Here is an 18,339-nt window from a genome sequence, read left to right as displayed (position 1 = left end):
ACTTGGTTCTCCTCTAGAATATCATTATCTACTAAAAGTGCATCTCCATCTTTGCTACTTGGATCACTACCTAGAGTATTTGGTTCACTAGGTACACTACTATACCCCAAGCACTACGGATAAACCACCTAACTAAACTAGATCCAGAGCACCGTATGACCAACTACCTAACTAAATTAGACCTGATGTGGGCCATGTCACCGCCGAACACACCAACACTGGACTTAAGCCGACAACCACTCAAACATGGGGAATAACCTCCAAAGTGACATCTCCAAGGAGGACACGGCGTTGATGACTTCATTGTCACGCGTCTGGAAAGCCAGAATTGGGTTCCCACTTGGAGAATCCCGATAGTGGGGAAGGACACCATGACGACACCTCTAAGAATGGGAGCGGCACCCAAGGGCATCACTGGCTCCGGCTTCTGCCGGACAAGGCTTTCGCCCAGAACCCTCACTCCCCACCAATCATGCAAATGAAGCGGTTGTCGACTCCTCACACACATGCCGCTCATGAAGCTACCACCTGATCGCGTAGCTCCCCACGGGCAAGATCTAGAGAAAGAGACAAATCTGACAATGGGAGGAACCGCTGAGGCAATGGGGAGGCCGAAACGGAGCAAGTGCCGTGAGAAGAGAATTGACTACCGCAGATCTCAATGGCCCTCGCGACGAATGTGGTGCCACCGCACAGATCCCAACAACCTAGGGCCTACGGGCGAGTGCGCCGCCCATGACTACGACAACCACCAAACATGTCTGCAACCAAGGCAACTGCATGACACACCAAACCACCGCCACGTACACGCTCCACAACCCCTGGAGCGACGAGCCTAGGAGAGGTCGCATGTGTGTGATGGCCAGCAAGCTGCCGAAGATGACGAAGACCACCAAATCTGAGAGGTATTTGGAGGGAGAGGGAAGGGAGAAAGGGAGGGGGAGAAGCCTACGACGGAGGCCACTTGGCTCCACCGCCGACAGTGTGATGCAACCATTGGTGCTGGGTGGATGGGTCACCCCTTGTCACCCTGGTGAGCGACGCGAGGGTCCGTTCGGTTTTTAGGAGAATTTTTCCCAATTCCTATGAAAATTGAACTATTTCATGTGAGATTCATGTAGAACTTTTGTGAAATTCATACGCTCCAAATGGGGCTTTAGATTACTTGGTAGCTAGGACTAGTTTAAGCATAAAGCCTTAAACCAAACAAGTCCTTAAAACCTTGAACGAACGGCACTTGGAAGTCAAAAGTGAAAGGTGCATGAGCAAGGATAGAGGGTATATGGTTGTATGTCTGAAAGGTGCATGAGCGAGGATAGAGGGTATATGGTTGTATGTCGTGCTTGGTTTCTAGTTTGTATCAAACTACCCTTAACAATGTCTAATTTTGACATTTTGGTTATATGACGAACATTAGCGCAAGGCTTTGTGCCACCATCAGCTCCTCTCGCTTTGCTTCCCCTTGCTCACCATGGTGTGACACCCAAGCCTCTGAACCCCTTCGCCTTGATGTGCCAATAAATTGCAACCACGCTGGTTCGTCAAAGCCACCTAGGTGTGGCTACAAACTGGTGCAGGCATTGCCCCTGCCCATGCGACCATAGGTAAGAGGTGCAGCAAGCGGTGGCACTGGCACCAGTACTCATGTTTAATCTTCGACAATCCATAACAAAGACTAGGATCAGCAGACATAGCTTATACACAGGATCTACCGAGAGCTAATTAAAATAAACTCCTGGATGTGCATACAGTGTGCCATCACATCCTTCTTCTCACGAATTACACGGTACATCGACCACAAGATTCTGCCAACAAGTTGTTATATTTTCACACAGATTAGCAGTGATTTACGTCCGAAAGATGCTCGATGCTCAATGATCCTTTTTCTTCCTCCTTACATAAGTCTTTACCACGCTTCCTGCAAGCAAAGGACACATGTTACATGACATCAAAACTTGACAGGGCATTACTCGATTTTCTTTAAAACGGTTCTCGAGAAATATGAAATGTAAACTCTTGAAGACAATAGAATACAATTATACAACAATAAGCGATTCGAACAGACCTTTGGCTGGCGGTGGCGAATCTAGGCCAATGACACCAGAAATAGAACCATCCTACAAAAAAGAAGACATCTGATGAGTGATGGGAATTACTAAGCACAGGAAAGGGCTCGCGAAAACACATTGCACAGACTCAGAGAACAGGTTGGATGCTGCATGGCTTATGTTCTTGACAATTCACCACTTCTTTGAACCTGCCTTGAGATTGTCTCACGTAGAAAAATACCATCACAATAACAAACTTATCCTCTGCTGATTAAAAAAATTAAAGGATGCATCTATATCCTACTAAAGTTTGAAAAATAAATCATAGGACAGGGAACTTAACTAAATAACTAAGGTTTTACACTTCTACTTAACAAGTGCACATTACTTCTTCCAGCTAAGTCACAGGGGTTTATCATAGGATAGTGAATCACCAGATTTTATACTTGTAGCTGTGAAGATAATTTCTATTATAGTCATATAACTCCCTGCACACCTTCGCAATGGTAAATGTGCTTTTGTTCAGTCTTTTAGTGGAATGGAAAAGTTAATTTGGTCAAGTCGAAGATATCACATATTAGGTAATCTTGGACAGGATCATAAAACATGGAAAGAGATTTTTTACTAACACAGTCGTAGACAATCCGTTGGCATCCGGCATCCAATCTGGGTACCATCACACGACCTGAAATAGAGCTTCCATTTCTTTAGTGGTAATGAATATATGATTTGAAACAGCACAGTTGAACAACCAAAGACGTACCTGATCTGGTTTTTCTCAGTTTCAAAGATTCAGGTATGGACATTGACAACGACGTAGCCCTACCACGAGTTAGCGGAGATTGGTGGGCCTAAAGTGATTCATGAACATTGCAATAAGTATAGATATAAATATCAAAATATCCCATGCTACTGAGATAAGATATATAGTTCCAACATAAGATCACAATGAAAGTTTTAACTTCCAATAAATGTCACAAAATCACAAAATATGTACTTCAAACATAATGACACTTCTGTAACAGCTTGATCGGAAGCAAAATAATTATAGATCTCTATCCCGTCAGCAAATCACAAGTGCAAAAGGTTATTCAGTAAAGCCTGCAATCAATGGATTTTTTGAAGTTTTTAACAACGAAAAGGATAAGAAATAACTTGTACACTTACATATGGAACTGAGCTTATGGTAATTGGAGATCTAGTAGCACCCTGCAACTTTTCATGCGCAGATCTTTGCCCCTTTGATGGGCCTACAGGCTGCTTTCCAAGGCACAGAGCAATTAACTCCATTATATATGCATATAATGAGTAGCATAACTAGGATCACAAGCTGAAATGTGATAAATATGAACCTGGCATCACAAAGTCACGAACATATAAAACAGTGCATGATGCCTCTTAGTTTGCATGGTTCTAGATTATGTGGACGATAATCGGTAGTTCTAGAGATCTTATATGTGAGGTGTATACCAATCTAAGCAATTCCTAAATGAGGTTAATACTTTGATAAACATGTTGCTACATAAAGATGTACACATAAAGTGAACAAAATCTGAAGCCAGAGAATTAAATAATAAAGATATTAGCTGAATCTGCTCCATCCTACTAATGCAGTAATGCTACATAGACTGTGCCATTTGTAAATGATTAATCAAGAAACATAAGAAGGGGAACGCCACACCAAAAACAAGCTATGATAAGCTTTCATGGAATCCTATTACAGTAGTTGAGCTAAAGTTTTGAAGTGGCTCAATAAAGATGATCCATTATGTTGAGTTGTTGATTATATATCATAATGTTGTTAGTTTAAGATCTAGTGAAGTATTGGGTCAGTATAACTGTTATACTTGTCACAGTTATGTCTTTATACTTTTGTGAAATAGCTATCCAACATAGCCTGACTTTTTATGTACCAGCATGTTTAACTACATTAACAAAATGAAGTTCAAACAATGATTGATTCATCAAAACTTTTTGAGGAATAGGATTTAGAAGTTAGAACTTACCTTCTCCCGAGATTGCACATTTGACTGAACTGAATTCTCATTCAATGATATGCGCCGAGCTCTTTTCCAGCAACCTTGACTCTTCAATGAAGCCACTGGAGTTTTTTGACAGCCTAAATTAAGAGAATCCACTCTCTTAGAAACATCAACTAAATGAAATATTTGTAGGAGAAAATATGAGCAGCATCTTAACAATCTGCTCTTACATGTACTTATGGGTGGAGTATTGTCTGCCCATTCGTTACCCTCATTATTAGTACATTCCACCATGGGAGCTAAAGATACATTAGTCTCAATGTCACCATGACTTCTTTCTCTTAAAGTGATGCCTGCAATCAAGTTTGTTTCCACATTATCCATCTCCATAGACACATTTGTGTACCTTTCACAATCATCATTTGAAGCAAAAGCCTCTTCATTTGTTGAAATATCACCATCATAAGTGTATTCCTCAAATCTTGGTGCTCCATTTGGTAAACAGGAAGAGTTTCGGAAGGCATCATCATCATTGTCTGAGAAACTTTTAGCATTGTTAAGAGTGTTGCTCATCAAAGAAGATGCAAGTGAATCAACAAATTTCCCTAGCTGAAGTTTCTCCAAGTAAAACTGAGTTGAATCCACTTGTGAATTGGTAGTGTTAGAAGAGCTTGGTTGAAATCCTGTGCATGAGCGTGTTGTCCTGGGATAACGCTCATTGCACCTGTCCCACCAGTGTGGAAATCCAATTATGAATTTTTCGCAGACCTGCATGCATGGTTTGCAGTGAAGGCCAATTCATTCATATAGATTAAAAGCATCACTTGAAGATCTTTTTGGACCTGAATTTGAGCAAAGTTATCAACTGGACAAAACTTCTGGAAGTTAACATTTCTAGAAAGTAGATATTGCTTCAATCTAGAATAACTTTCTGTCAACTTTCCATATAAATGCAGAAGCAGCATCACAATACAGGTTGGTGGAACATGACAGCAACAGGACTATGGTACAGTAGTTCCTTGAAAAACTGACCAACCGGATGCGTCTGTGAAACAAGAAACACAAAACAAGATGTGCTTACCTCAATTGGAAATTCATTGGCAAGCATTCGCGAAGTGTTCAGTGAACCATGAATGAACACGACAATCCCATCTTCAGTTTCAAGAGTACAAGCCTCATGGCGCTTTGCGATGGGTGCAGAAGAGAATGCCTGGATTGTTTGGTTCCTGTCAGAAGTGAGCAACCGGTAACTTTTATTAAAAGAAGTCAAATCCTCGCACTTTGAAGAAGAAAAATAGGCAACTTCGGAAGAGCTTAAGTGTGCTTAAATGCATGAGAAGCATGGTTGATTTACTAAAAGCTTAACCGTGCTTCACTCACAGGAAATGTTGATCTCCTTCAAGTCTACAAGGATGAAAAGAACCGACAAACAGCATAAACATGAAAAGTGAAATCCGAGAAAAATTACTCGCATTTTCCTATCTTTCTTGTGTACATGGCATCAACTCAATCTAGGTATCCAACTTTCCAAATTCTATTTTAATGTGTACCCAGGTCGACAATTTCCTAACCTCAGTGCCCCGCAACAACAAGATCACTCAACCCAGGATTTTATTTATTTTTTTGGAACTATTTCGCACCGATTCTCACCCAATGAAGCTCGGACCTCCAGTGAAATAAAGATACCAGCCACAACGATGCCTCTTTTTTTCTTCCTCTCGAGAGTCGAGAACCACTCACCTTTCAAAGAACCCGGCGACGGCGATCTTCCGCTCGTCCCCTTCCACCCTCGCCAGCCACCACTCGTGGAGCGTGACCTAAACACCAGAATGCAGCGCACGCACCGCCAAATCGCGTCAGGGACACACGCGTCTCAGCCAAGAAAGGGAGAAGGGAGAAAAGTACAAGCGACACGCGCACTAATCAGCACAGGGCGGGGCGAAGGGCGTACGCAGGGTTGCTCGGAGACGGCGGGGAACGCTCTGCGGGAGAAGGAAGGGCTGAGGAGCGACCACGGCGGTCGCATATCCGGGCGAGGGCTCGTCCACGGCGGCGCGGGGGGGTCGGGGTTTTGCTGGGGCTTCATTTCGATTGGAGGACCTGTGGCTTTCCTCTCGTTCGGGAGGCGGAGGGGAAGGGACGAACGGAACGATGGGGTTTTGGGGGGGGGGGGGGGGGGGGAGGAGGGGCGCGTGGCCTTCGAAGCGTGCGTGCTCTGATGAGCCTGCCAAAAAAAGGCAACCTTATCACCAATTCCTACTGTTATATATATATTTATATATATTTATTTATAAAGAATCGAAAATTTAAGAGCACTATGGAATCGGCTCACAGGGCGAAGCCAGGATCGGACCACGCCCCGGGTTGAGCTGGTTCATTCCAGACTATGCATTTCCAAATTATGCCAGTGAACCTGGATCATCACCTGTGGTGAAATTGTCCTTGCATTGCATGCATCTAAGAATATGGCTTACAAATTGGATTGATGATTGTTATGTCAGGTCAGAGTGGAATGGAACAAATCCTATATTATGCTATTCACATGTACATTTCTTTCCTACACCAAGACACATGCAACTTCTCAGGAACAGGGATTGCTGGCCCCTTTTTTGGAATATCATTGACTTAGTTCCTAGAATCATAGAGCTTGAAGTCATGAACTTCGCTTAACAACATCTGCAGACAGTACCGAGGGGGGGAACTTGGAATATCATTGACCTTAATGCTGTTCTCTCCGGCTTGACTCCTGGAAGAACAAATCAATCTCACGCAGGAGTTTCTGCTGCTCCCCTTGAACTGCGCCCGAGTCTGCATACTGATTCGGCATCAGGCCAAAGAGCAATGCAAGCACGTCGTCAGTGTTTCTTACGACCTTCTCAACCATTTGCTCTGACAATTGCGCCTTCGAACTTCCCTCATACACCTGTCTTCTGCACACCTGCACCGTGATATACAAAGTTAACCTGGAGGGAACCGGCTCTTTGATCAACCACATGTTTCAGATTTAGTATGAAGCCAGCATCAGTTCCCTTCTAAGAACAAAATGCAGGCTGTACACAGGTCTTTAGCAATATTAAACTAAATCACACCACATCAGGTGAATTAAAAAAATAAACTAATAAAAAGATATAATCCTGCCAAACTGATTGAATGATTATGCGATGTTATGCGCCGTACTTTGTAGGATTATAAAGGGAGTTGGTACTAACCTGGAACAAGTTATGTAGAATGACAATGTGTTCTTGACTAAGATATTTCTTAGCCATGAGCTCACTGAAGAGATTGACAATTTCTGCAGTAACATTCCGAGCAGAAAGACTAGCAACAATACCAGATATCAAATGACTATCAAACAATGATGTCAGCCAATCTGGCACTTGGGTCAGTTTGAGCAATGAAACAGCTATATTTGCTGCAAACTTCTGCTGATTAGTGAAAGATTTGGACGTCAGACCAGGAGCAGTCAAGGCAACTGCAAATTCCTCCATTATTAGCCTAAACCATTTAGATTCTCTGACTGCCGTCTTCTCTTGGCTTCCAAATTTCTCCCAACCTAAAATCACAGAGAGACAGGCACCACAATTTCCAGCAACTTTACTGTCTTCACTGAAGACCAAACCCTCTATCACTGCAATAATGGACTTCAGATATTTCACAGAGCATCTTAACTCAGCATTAAGACAGATTCTTTGATCTGAAATTCTTGTGAGCAATTCCAACAGGCATTGTGAAGCAATAAGTTTGATAGAAGATGGGCCGAAGTGCATGAGACAACATAAATCATGGCATGGAATGCCAAGAACAGAGAAAGACTGGGCATCATTTGAATGCTGAAGGAAGTCCTGCCAGTCAATACGTACCTCTAGAATGGCATTCAAACTGAGAAAACAGAATACCATCAGTGCATAGGCAAAGTAAATAAAATGAAGCATGCAAATACCATCTTCATACCTTCTTAGAGAGAAAAACACCAACAGAAGTATAAGAATCAGGAATTCCCCAAAGGCTGTCTCCTGATTGTGTTGAAATAAAGATGGGCCTTTCGCATAAGCCTCATGTACTATAGCATCCATCAAAGAAACCAAAGAATTGTTCAAGATTATGGCTTTTGCTGGCTCAACAAGAACTTTGTTTGCTGAATGATGCAAAATAAGGCACAATATCCCAATCAATATCTTGTGTTCTTGGTCACTAGATGCATAATCAATACCAGAACTGAAAAACTCTAATAACTGCAAAAAAGTGGTTTCTAAATTAGACAAATTATCTTATTAGCAACAAAATAAATTGATATAGTTGCTAGCAATTTTTTTCTTTTTGGAATTTGGATTTGACCCAAACTGAGACTAAGGGTTAAGGACGTGGGATCCCTAAGATTCGGAAATCCTAACTCAGGCTATGTTTAAATCTCCTGTACTATACTTGACTTTCTTTTTTTAGCAGTATTTACAAGTTTCAGGACAACAGTTAAAAAAGCAAAGATTTCTTGTCTGATATGCATTTGTAAGATAGTGACCCTATAGAGCTATTAGTAATCAGCCAAAGAGTATATGCGTAAATTTAACTAAAGTAAGCTCTGCGTCGTAAATTACAAGTTTCAACTCATATAAGCAGAACAAGAGTACCTTCACAGTAAGAGCAAGCCATTCATCTTCCTGAGAGAATGTCAGTGCTCTTGCTGAATATAAAATGCTAAAGATCAAACAGGAACAAACTGTTTTGATCCTTGATGGGTACGATGAGCTATATATACCACGGAGAGCATAGACAAAACCACATGATATAAACTGATCCGACGTACAAGGAAAGATCATGAGGATTTCAGTAATAACATTGACCACTGAGAAGACCTCATCTTCTGTACCTTCCTTTACAATCTGGTTCAGTAAGGACACCAGCAAAAGCGAGATGCTGGTTTCTCCAGAAAGTACCAGCTCTGCAACCATTTGTATGTCCAACAACTGACTGCTGTTTGAAAGCATGACAGTTTCATCTTCACAAAAAGTTTTACAAAAATTAAGCATCTGCAAGGCGAGTGGTTCCATAAGTTCTTCCTTCTGAAAGAGCCATTTTACTGCCACTGGATGAACTCGGATCACAAGCAAATCCCACTCCCTACGTGTCATTACACGGAATAGAGTTTTCTCGGCTTCTGGGCTATGTGGAATGCTGCAGCGATAAGAAATGCCTCTGACAAAGGCATAAAGATGGACCAGAAGCGTCAGCATAACAGAACCATTAATTTCGTGAGGGAAGGTCCCACCATTGAGGAGGATATATTGCTCAACAGAAGCCAGAATTTGGTTGTCAGCAGCAAGCCTGATTAGTCCAAAAAATCATTATATTAACATTCTTTTCTTATAAATGGTGAATTGAAAGCAGCAGCAAATTAGTACCTTTCATTGTAGAATGAACAGGCATACAGTATAACAAGAATAGCACATTGGCATGATGCCAAGTTGAAGTCTTCTGAGCTACATTGCCCAAGCAAATACATCAATTCTGTAGGGTCTGATGGCAGAAAAATGTATGCATCTCTAATTGCTTCCCCATAATTACAACCCAAAACTCTGTCAACAATTGAACAAGTGACCAGATATACTGCTGATTTTACATGATCAGTAGGAAATAAGCCCATGAATCCAAATGACAAGCTAAACCATGATGATGACGCAAGCAACTCAGCAAACTTGAATGGCTTATTGTCAGATGTCCTTGACAAAATAATTTGGAAAATCTGAAGGATCCCTGCCAATGTTTCTTCATCATTACCATCAACAACAGCACTTTCAAGCCAATGCAATAAAATTGTTCCACAAGTTTCAATGATGCTATCCTCAAGATCCTTCTTGCCAGAAATATGATCTTTGCTCCCTTCAAAGCAGAATATAAGTGCTTCTTTCAGAAGAAGAAGGGAATGCGGAACGAGGAGCATAGAATCATACTCGTGCAATATTGTTGAAGATATCGCGTATTTTGATGCCTCTTCAATAAATGGTGGTAATTTCTCAATATCATGAGCATGAGGTGACTTCAGAATCTCAATTAATATTGAGCAAACCAGAATAAAGGTTTCAGAACTCATGCCAAGTTCGCCATTGCCGTTTCTTCTCAAAATTGCAGTCAAAGTACAGGCTATCTGTTCTTCTTGGGGCAGTGAGAGAATACCAGAACAATTGACCATGCAAATCCAAACAAGTCGTAAAACATGAGATTGGACAGGGTGAAATGGTATCTCTGCAACATAGTGAAGAACTGGAAGCAGAGTAGAAAGTCCAATGGCAAGCTTTTCTTTGAATTTCTCCTCTGACCTGGCTAAAAGTGATAGTACTTGAATAGAGGAAATGACCAGTAGATCATTATTTCCTGAAGAATGTATAACAGAAGTTCAACTTGGTAAATCTTCATGGTTTGTAATGCATAGAAGCTTTCAGAAAGTAGTTCATGACTGCAAAAAGGTTACCTCTCGTACCTGATAACCTGAGAACCTCAAATACATAATCAGCAACATTTTCATCGATCAAAGTTTGAAGTAGACCACAAATATTTGCATCAGATGACAGGAAATGAAAGATCAAATCCAATGTCCCTGTCTGAACTTCTAGGTCAGTAGATAGCAGAGATCCTTTGATAGCCTCAGCAAATAGAACAAGAGAAGCATTTAGGGACATATAATCTCTCTGCGTGGACTCTTCTCCTTCTACACAGTTGATTGAACTCGGATCACTAAGCAGCAAAATGTCAAAGGGCCCCTTCTTTGCTAAAGTAAGGAGCAATGCTGCAGAAGTCCAAAAAAAGGAACGTCACTAACAATTGGAGAACGAGCTAGTCATTTCATAATTATAGAAAAAGCAAACCCGAAATTCTTTTTCTTTTAGAATAACAGGAGATCTGAAGGCAAACCCGAAATTCATTAGTGCAAATAATATGAAGTTAAATTTCTTATTACTGCAAGGAATTTCATTGCTGAAAACAATTTGAAGGTACTCAATCAACATTGTGAATTCTTTTCCTCCCTCAACCAACTCTTAAACTAAAGGAACTCTGAAGTATTGAATCTTGCTCAGTTCATTTGTACCTGTCTTAAATAACTTCAGAAATGGTGCATTCATCAATATATGTATGCATGTTGTCTTTTTGCACCACTCTCAAGTTTATCAAACTATGTGAAGCTTGCATATAACTTTATAATCTTTGACTAATTGTGGCTTCTATATTTAGAATATTCATACGAAACAATGTGTAGATTAGGCACAAGGAACTTAGCAACCTTTATGTATAAATTGTGACAAAAACTACTAGTCAGAGTTGTTTGTTGGATAACATGAAAGTTCAAACATCAGGTATCTTTTTTTCTGGATGGAGTATCAACTTGCATATAGCACTAGAACAGGCTAACAATTATTCGAGAAAATGAATTGCTAATACTGCATTTTTTTAGTCAACAATATATAGCTAGTATAATCCGTCCATTTCTTAAAACACTATTGTTTGTATTAAACAAAGAGAAGAAATATACTAACCAACACAATTCAAGCGAACAGCATCATTTTGAGTTTTGAGTAGGACTTCAAGTGATAGTTGAAGCAAGCTTCTTCCAATTGCTGAAAGGTCCACATCTCCATTATCACATACATTGTCCCACGGGGTGGCATTTAATATAGAGAGTTTGTATAGCACGAAGAGTATCTCTCCACGAATTTCATCGCTGTATAGAGGAAGTTAAGGATGCTGCCAGATGAGGTGTTTGGAAGGTAAGAAATAAACATCAGAATTCAGTTGTCTTCACCTTGGTAGTCGGAGATCATTGACAAGGTTAAAGAAAAGAGAAAGCTTATCTCCTATATATGCTGCAGCATCTTTGGTAGAGTTTAGCAAGAGCCCCAAACAATGTACCTGCACTGACATATAAGAAATATTCAGACATGAGGAGATAAATCAGTTCAAGAAAATTACAACAATATTGTCACCACTACTTCAGCAAAAGTTACAAGAGAAGTACCACGGTGCCTCACATCTTTAATAGATCCAGTCTGCCTCGGTCAAATGATGAGATAAAAGGACTGCAGGCCACTTTAAACGAACAAATTGCAATAGTCCAATACCACAATTACTGTAACAGGGCAAGCAAGCTGATCATCCTCCAACCACACCCTGAAACCTAATTGTAGGTGTTACTTCTGGGGCAACCTTTGAACACATCTCCCGGAGGGACACTAATCAATTATAATGATTCTGCGCTTGGTTAAGCTTTTCCCTGCCACGAGTAGTATGTTTAATTCAAATGGTGTGTTAAGCATCCTATTAACTATTGCTAATCTATTTAGTGGTATAACCCTGTCACAGATTATTCTATATATAAGTTTGGTACAATCAAACTAAGAAGATAACATTGACATGACTTAATTGATTGTTCTCTCAGTTTGTAGCTCAATTCATGTGTGTGTGTGTGTGTGTGTGTGTGTGTGTGTGTGTGTGTGTGTGTGTGTGTAATGTGCATAGGCTCAACTATAGTTCATGTTGCGCCTAGCCAACTCATGGAGCCAGTTCATCTCCTTGAGCGCCAACCAACCTAGCCAGGACACCCTGCCCACCAACCAACCTAGCTTCCCACCTATTGCCAACATGTATCCCGCAAATCTCGGGCGTACCCAGAGCCGTACCCATTTGAGAGAGATAACAGAGAAGATGGTAGTAATCGAATAGCAGAGGAAGTTGCAATTGATTACAATCAGCAGGAATAGTAATTTTGGAGCTTTGACAACCTAATTGTCGTTACCATCGCATCAATAATAGTTACTAACCTGTCGTAACTGACATGTTTAAAACTAGTCGTAATCGTTTGACCAATCTCATCGTAACTGCAGTGATTTTTAACGTTATTTTCAGTGATAACCATCGTAACTCAGCATTGTTACAGGTCACAACTGACGTTCAAATTAGTCATTATCCGATTATCACAACTATTCTTAGTTATAACTATTGCAACAAAGCGTGATAATTAGTTGTAACTAAATAATAATTGATCGTTACTCGTAGTAGACCTTATTAGGTAACCTAACCATAATGATAATAATTCGTGTTGTATATGATAGTAACCAGAAATACTCATTGTAATTGGTAGCAACTTGTAGCGAATAGGATCGTGATTCTATGAAATTTCAGTGAATAATACCTGATTGTAATTCAGTAGTATAAACGATCTCAACTATATAGTAACAACAATCGTAATTATGAAAAAAATTATCGCAAGTATCGAAAACTTTGTGGAGAACCCACTTGTAACTAATCGTAATTCGTGATGGATATGATTGTATCTTAGAAGCGTTTCTTGTCGTAATTGATAGAACTCATAGTCACGAAATGCTATATTGTTCAGTATGTTGTAACTAGAGTGTCTAACATGTTATGACTAGTCCACACTCGATTACCATGTTGCAATTAGAGTGTCTACCATGTTGTAACTAGAGTGTCTACCATGTTGTAACTAGAGTGTCTACCGTGTTATAACTAGTACTCACTCGACAATACATTGTCGTCACTAGAGTGTCTAATATGTTGTAACTATATCATCGTAACTAGAGTGTCTACCATGTTGTAACTATGTTGTTCAGCATGTTGTAACTCGACTGTCTCCGAATCACAACTACAACCTAAGTTGTAATTGCAGTATAACACAAAGCGCAACTATAATGTTATAACTACATTGTTCAATATATTGTAATTAGAGTGTATACTATGTTGTAATTAGTCCATACTCGACAATACATATCTTAACTAGATTGTTCACCATGTTGTAACTAGATTGTTCACCATATTGTAATTAGAGTGTCTACCATATTGTAATTAGTACTCACTCGAAAATGTTGTAACTAGAGTGTCTATAATGCTGAACAATGTTGTAACTAGAGTGTCTACCATACTGAACAATGTTGTAACTATGATGTTCAGCATATTATAACTCGATTGTGTCTGAATCACAACTACAACCTAAGTTGTAACCGTAGAATAACACAAAGCGCAACTGAATGTCTACCATGTTGCAACTGTATAACGATCATAAAACTTCATCAAAATATAGCTTTCATGGATCTCATTTTGTTAAGTGTATTTTTTCCAACAATATGCTTCAAACGGATCAAAAATCAGATTTGTGGTCCTAGAGATATTGCATTTTAATGATTCGAATAAACTCTGGTGGGTGAGTTTGAATGTGTACGTGGCATCAACAGATTGGCTCTCTTGATTTGTTGACTCACGGAAGGCATCAACGGGAAGATGCTAGCTCAGGCGACCGCAGCGGTGCAGCGCAAGTATGTTGATTTTCCTATATATATATATATTGTATGTATATTCTACAGTTATGCTCACTGTAGTTCATGTCTGCGCACACCCACAAGTTGTAACTCACAGTGTTTCGGATTATAACTCACAGTGTTTTGGGTTATAACTCACAGTGTTTCGGGTTGTAACTGGGAGATGTGCGCAATGCGAATAATAAGTTGTAACTCACAGTGTTAGCTTCTCGTGTTGCAATTATGCATTTATGGACGTGAAGTTGTAACTGGTCTACCTAACAAGTTGTAACTCATAGTGTTTCGAGTTGTAACTGGGGGATGTGCGCAGTGCGAATAACAAGTTGTAACTCACACTGTTAGCTTCTCGTGTTGCAATTATACATTCCTGGACGTAAAGTTGTAACTAGTCTACCTAACAAGTTGTAACTCACAGTGTTTCGGGTTGTAACTGGGGGATGTGCGCAGTGCGAATAGCATATATATATATATATATATATATATATATATATATATATATATCGCATTCATAGAAAATCAACACATTATTGAAATTGAGATAATCTGAACAGTGCCTTTGCACAAAGCATTGAAACATGACAATGTAAGTAATTATAGGAAACAAGATTATCCTGTCAGGAGTAACGAAAAATAAGAGAATGTAGAATGTGTCAGTTATGTGAAGGCTGGCAATTTCCCATAACTCTTCTTCAGCATCAACTTCCATATCTAGTGCAATAGCTCTAATAAATCTTCTGTCGACATAATAAGAAGCCACTAAAACATGTGGTGACTTCAGCACCACAACATAATTGTTCGACTGATGAACTGCATCAACTAGAAAGCTAGCCCTACTTATTCCAAGTTACAATCTTCGGTCACAAGTATAGTTGCATGTTGCGCAACGCTACTGCATGAGAACAAAGGATAAAAGGCATCGCCCACACGTCGCATCTTCTAAAATTCAGATTAAGACTGGGCGAGTTCACAAACTTTAGATCGAAAAACGTTCCATCCATGTTCAGTAATTTAGAGCATACATGCAAGTGTACATTTTCATGATGTTAAGCTGCAAAGATGTCTAAGGCAGTAAAAACAAAAGGATAAGAAAGAAAGGCACCTCAAGAGCAACATCAAAATGCCCAAAAAGAAAACCAAAATAGGCCATCAAGCTTTGCTGAGCAACCTTGAAATGCCATCATGTGTATCCACATGCAGGCAAGCACTTTTACGTGCAGTGACATTTGACCAACCTACTCAGCGTAGAATCAGACTTCTAAAACCTATCTTCTCACAATGTCCTCACGTTCAGAACCATTTCTAAATTCTAACGCTCGAATTTTCGGAGACAACAAGCGTAGCACGAAAATGTGATTGGCCGGGGCGGCGCACGTACCGTGTGGAGGTGCTTGACGAGGGAGCCGGAAGAGAGGACGCGGGCGAGGCGGGCGACGAGCTCTGAGGCGGCGGGGGCGCCCACGGCAGCGGCGAGGTCGGCCGCGAGGTCGCACGCCTGCACGGCGAGCGCGGCGTCGCGGCGGGCGGCGGCGCCCGCGAGCGCCTCGGCGAGCGGGGCCGCGAGGAGGCGCGGGTGCGCCGCGCGGAGCGGCGCGAGGAAGGCCGGGTCGGCGAGCGCGAGGGAGAGGGTGGCGAGCGCGTGTGCGACGTGGTGCGACGGCGCGGAGGCGGCGGAGGAGAGGAGAGCGGCGGCGCAGGAGAGGCAGACGCGGCCGCCCGCCGAGGTCGGCAGCGAGTGCGACGCGCGGTGGCCCACGCCGCACGCGTGCGGCGGCGCCTCGTCGCCATCGGATTCCATGAGTGCAAAGGGGTTGCGGTGATTCGAGCGATTGGGCGAGCAGAGTCTACTGGTTTTTGCCGCACTTAGGCGTCGTATTTTTGCGAGAGTGGGAGTGATTTAGGCATATTTGTTTGGGCTTAGGTTAACCGCTGCCTCTTAGAAGCTGAAATAAATAATATGTTTTTATTGGTTTTTTACTATGATATTTGTTTGGGCTTAGGTTAACCGCTGCCTCTCTGAAATAAATAATATATTTTTATTGGCTTTTTACTATGATTTTTAGAAGTAAAAACAGTCTTAATACTATAAAAATTTAAGAAGTCAGAAGCAAAGTCTGGATATGCATATACTAAAAGCAGATTTTTGGAGAAATAATAACTTGTAAAAGCTTAAACAAAAAAAACCTTAATATTCATGATTGTTTCCTTAGGAGAATTTATTCGTCAAAATAGCCTTCGTCAACGGGTTTTTTTTAAGATCAAGAGCGACTTCCCTTCATTAATCAACAAGATTACAATTGAACTGTAAATATTGTAGCAAGAAGGTAGGGGCTTGAGAAAGCCAAACATTATTACTCCTAATTGGCGAGGCATATTTGGCACATAAGTGAGCCGCTAAATTTGCCAAACGCCTTACTATTAGCAGCAATATCTTGTACAGTTATAAATTTCCTTTTCTACCTCCTCTAATTAAGGATCTCTAATTAAGAATCATTGTACATGATTGTTGCTTGATTATTTGTCATCTTGGCTACAATAGAGATGCACCTAGCCTCTCGGCGAGTGTGGTGTCTTATGCCATCTTCCATCTCTCTACATGATATCAGTTTGATTACTTGTTATGACCTCCCTCCCTCCCGTTGCCAGCGTCGCCGCCTCAAACGATGCGCACTCTCTTCGCTGCCCAACGCCGTCGTCTCACGCGACGCGCTCCTGCTTCCCAGCATGCTGGTACGTGTCGTGGGTCTCTAACACCCACATTGCGTCATGTCCGCACCCGGCTCCTTCGACGCATCCACCAACGCCGTCGCGCCAATCATGGCGAGCCCCTACATGACCATCTCCATGCAAATGCACCTCCCGGTCGTCCTCAACCTCAACACTTCGAACTACAACAAGTGGGCTTCCTTCTTGATGCGGGGATGCCCAGTCTTCCGTAAGTAATATGATAAGTCGCTTTGTGGAACTTCGACGTTGATGATCCAAAGGCTCCGATCAAAACAGATCAAGAACCATCGCAACCACTACACCACTACTTCGTAATTATCATCCATGCTAAGACATGGTTGACCTCACTAAGAAGGCTTTTTCTACCAACGAATCGAGAACATAAGCAAGAACAGGTAGATGCAATATGAATATTGCTTATTACCAATGAAGTACTCGAGTTGGAGTTTAACAAACCGATAAACGATGAAATTGTCTAAAATAGAAATCTAAGCTAAATCCGAATCTAAACTATGACAGCTATTGTATATTTATAGGAGGACATGAGGATATCGACCTAGGGTTATGCAGCCATGAAAAAATGTGTACACAACCTGGACTCCGACCCCGACACGATTACAAGACCCAACTAGGTCCAACATGGTGGTGCAACATCTTATTTCTTTGACTCTGATTAAACTATAAGAAATATTTGATCGAACTCATATCTATTGAAAATGGCTTATCATAAGCTTTCCAGAATATCTAAGATCGCCTAAAACAGACTTCGTATGAGAGAGTTATACTCGTTTTACTGATGTGCTATCCTGAGACTTGACTACGACCACAACAACAACTTCGATCACGACCACGACTAGATCTCAACCTCGAGTCCGAGTAGACTTGACCTTCGAGGGGTGATGTCAAGGTAAGATTACGATGCTTCTCTCATGTTCCTAAATAATAAAATATCATAAGAATTTAGTAGTAATTCATCCAAGGAAGTATGAATAGCGAGAAAAAAGTTCACCTTGTGGTCTAATTGTTGTGCACGTGCTCTTGTAATTAGACCTTGTATGGTTTGAGAATTATTTGTGGTATTGATCGTATTTGAAGGAGCCATGGGTTCATCACTTCTTTACCTCCCTCTACGGCAAGTTCGATCCGCTCCACCACATTGACGATTCTGCACCGGTTGTTCCCACCAATCCCATCTAGGTTCAAGCCGATTACTCTGTCCTCGAGTGGATCTATGGCTCCGCCGATGATAACGTCCTCGACGTCACCATG

General features: G+C 41.2%; 2 protein-coding genes across 6 annotated transcripts; both read right to left on the bottom strand.

The window, feature by feature from the left end:
• Window positions 1-1,642: 1,642 nt before the first annotated feature.
• Window positions 1,643-6,208, bottom strand: LOC133888524 (uncharacterized). 4 transcript variants are annotated; one of them, XM_062328801.1, is made up of 11 exons: window positions 5,982-6,208; window positions 5,771-5,847; window positions 5,112-5,256; window positions 4,489-4,798; window positions 4,261-4,383; window positions 4,055-4,167; window positions 3,216-3,305; window positions 2,812-2,899; window positions 2,678-2,733; window positions 2,066-2,117; window positions 1,643-1,918 (listed from the first exon to the last, which is right to left on the bottom strand). In XM_062328801.1, the coding sequence occupies exons 1-11, from the start codon at window positions 6,114-6,116 to the stop codon at window positions 1,872-1,874; spliced, it is 1,236 nt and encodes a 411-aa protein (XP_062184785.1). In that variant the 5' UTR covers window positions 6,117-6,208; the 3' UTR covers window positions 1,643-1,871. The 4 variants fall into 4 exon arrangements, with proteins under 4 accessions (XP_062184785.1, XP_062184786.1, XP_062184782.1 ...); XM_062328802.1 differs by having other exon boundaries at window positions 4,267-4,383; XM_062328798.1 differs by having other exon boundaries at window positions 4,261-4,798.
• A 248-nt stretch (window positions 6,209-6,456) lies between these two features.
• LOC133889180 (protein PUTATIVE RECOMBINATION INITIATION DEFECT 1) lies at window positions 6,457-16,187 on the bottom strand. 2 transcript variants are annotated; one of them, XM_062329653.1, is made up of 9 exons: window positions 15,722-16,187; window positions 11,820-11,926; window positions 11,554-11,738; window positions 10,494-10,808; window positions 9,427-10,396; window positions 8,656-9,349; window positions 7,982-8,262; window positions 7,240-7,909; window positions 6,457-6,968 (listed from the first exon to the last, which is right to left on the bottom strand). In XM_062329653.1, the coding sequence occupies exons 1-9, from the start codon at window positions 16,139-16,141 to the stop codon at window positions 6,750-6,752; spliced, it is 3,861 nt and encodes a 1,286-aa protein (XP_062185637.1). In that variant the 5' UTR covers window positions 16,142-16,187; the 3' UTR covers window positions 6,457-6,749. The 2 variants fall into 2 exon arrangements, with proteins under 2 accessions (XP_062185637.1, XP_062185638.1); XM_062329654.1 differs by having other exon boundaries at window positions 10,503-10,808.
• Window positions 16,188-18,339: the final 2,152 nt, after the last annotated feature.

This window comes from Phragmites australis, chromosome 13 (assembly GCF_958298935.1).
Source record: "Phragmites australis chromosome 13, lpPhrAust1.1, whole genome shotgun sequence".
NCBI classification, from domain to species: domain Eukaryota; kingdom Viridiplantae; phylum Streptophyta; class Magnoliopsida; order Poales; family Poaceae; genus Phragmites; species Phragmites australis.
Note: the sequence above shows the minus strand (reverse complement) of the source record. Positions and strands in the feature narration are given on the sequence as shown.

Excerpts from the sequence above, each read along its gene's own strand:
- LOC133888524 (XM_062328798.1), bottom strand. The coding sequence starts at position 6,116 with ATGAAGCCCCAGCAAAACCCCGACCCCCCCGCGCCGCCGTGGACGAGC. Across the intron at positions 4,168-4,260 it reads TACTCCACCCATAAGTACAT|GCTGTCAAAAAACTCCAGTG; the intron begins GTAAGAGCAGAT and ends CTCTTAATTTAG. Across the intron at positions 3,306-4,054 it reads ATGTGCAATCTCGGGAGAAG|CCTGTAGGCCCATCAAAGGG; the intron begins GTAAGTTCTAAC and ends CTTGGAAAGCAG.
- LOC133889180 (XM_062329653.1), bottom strand. The coding sequence starts at position 16,141 with ATGGAATCCGATGGCGACGAGGCGCCGCCGCACGCGTGCGGCGTGGGC. Across the intron at positions 11,739-11,819 it reads AATGATCTCCGACTACCAAG|CGATGAAATTCGTGGAGAGA; the intron begins GTGAAGACAACT and ends TCCTCTATACAG. Across the intron at positions 7,910-7,981 it reads GTGTTTTTCTCTCTAAGAAG|TTTGAATGCCATTCTAGAGG; the intron begins GTATGAAGATGG and ends CTGTTTTCTCAG.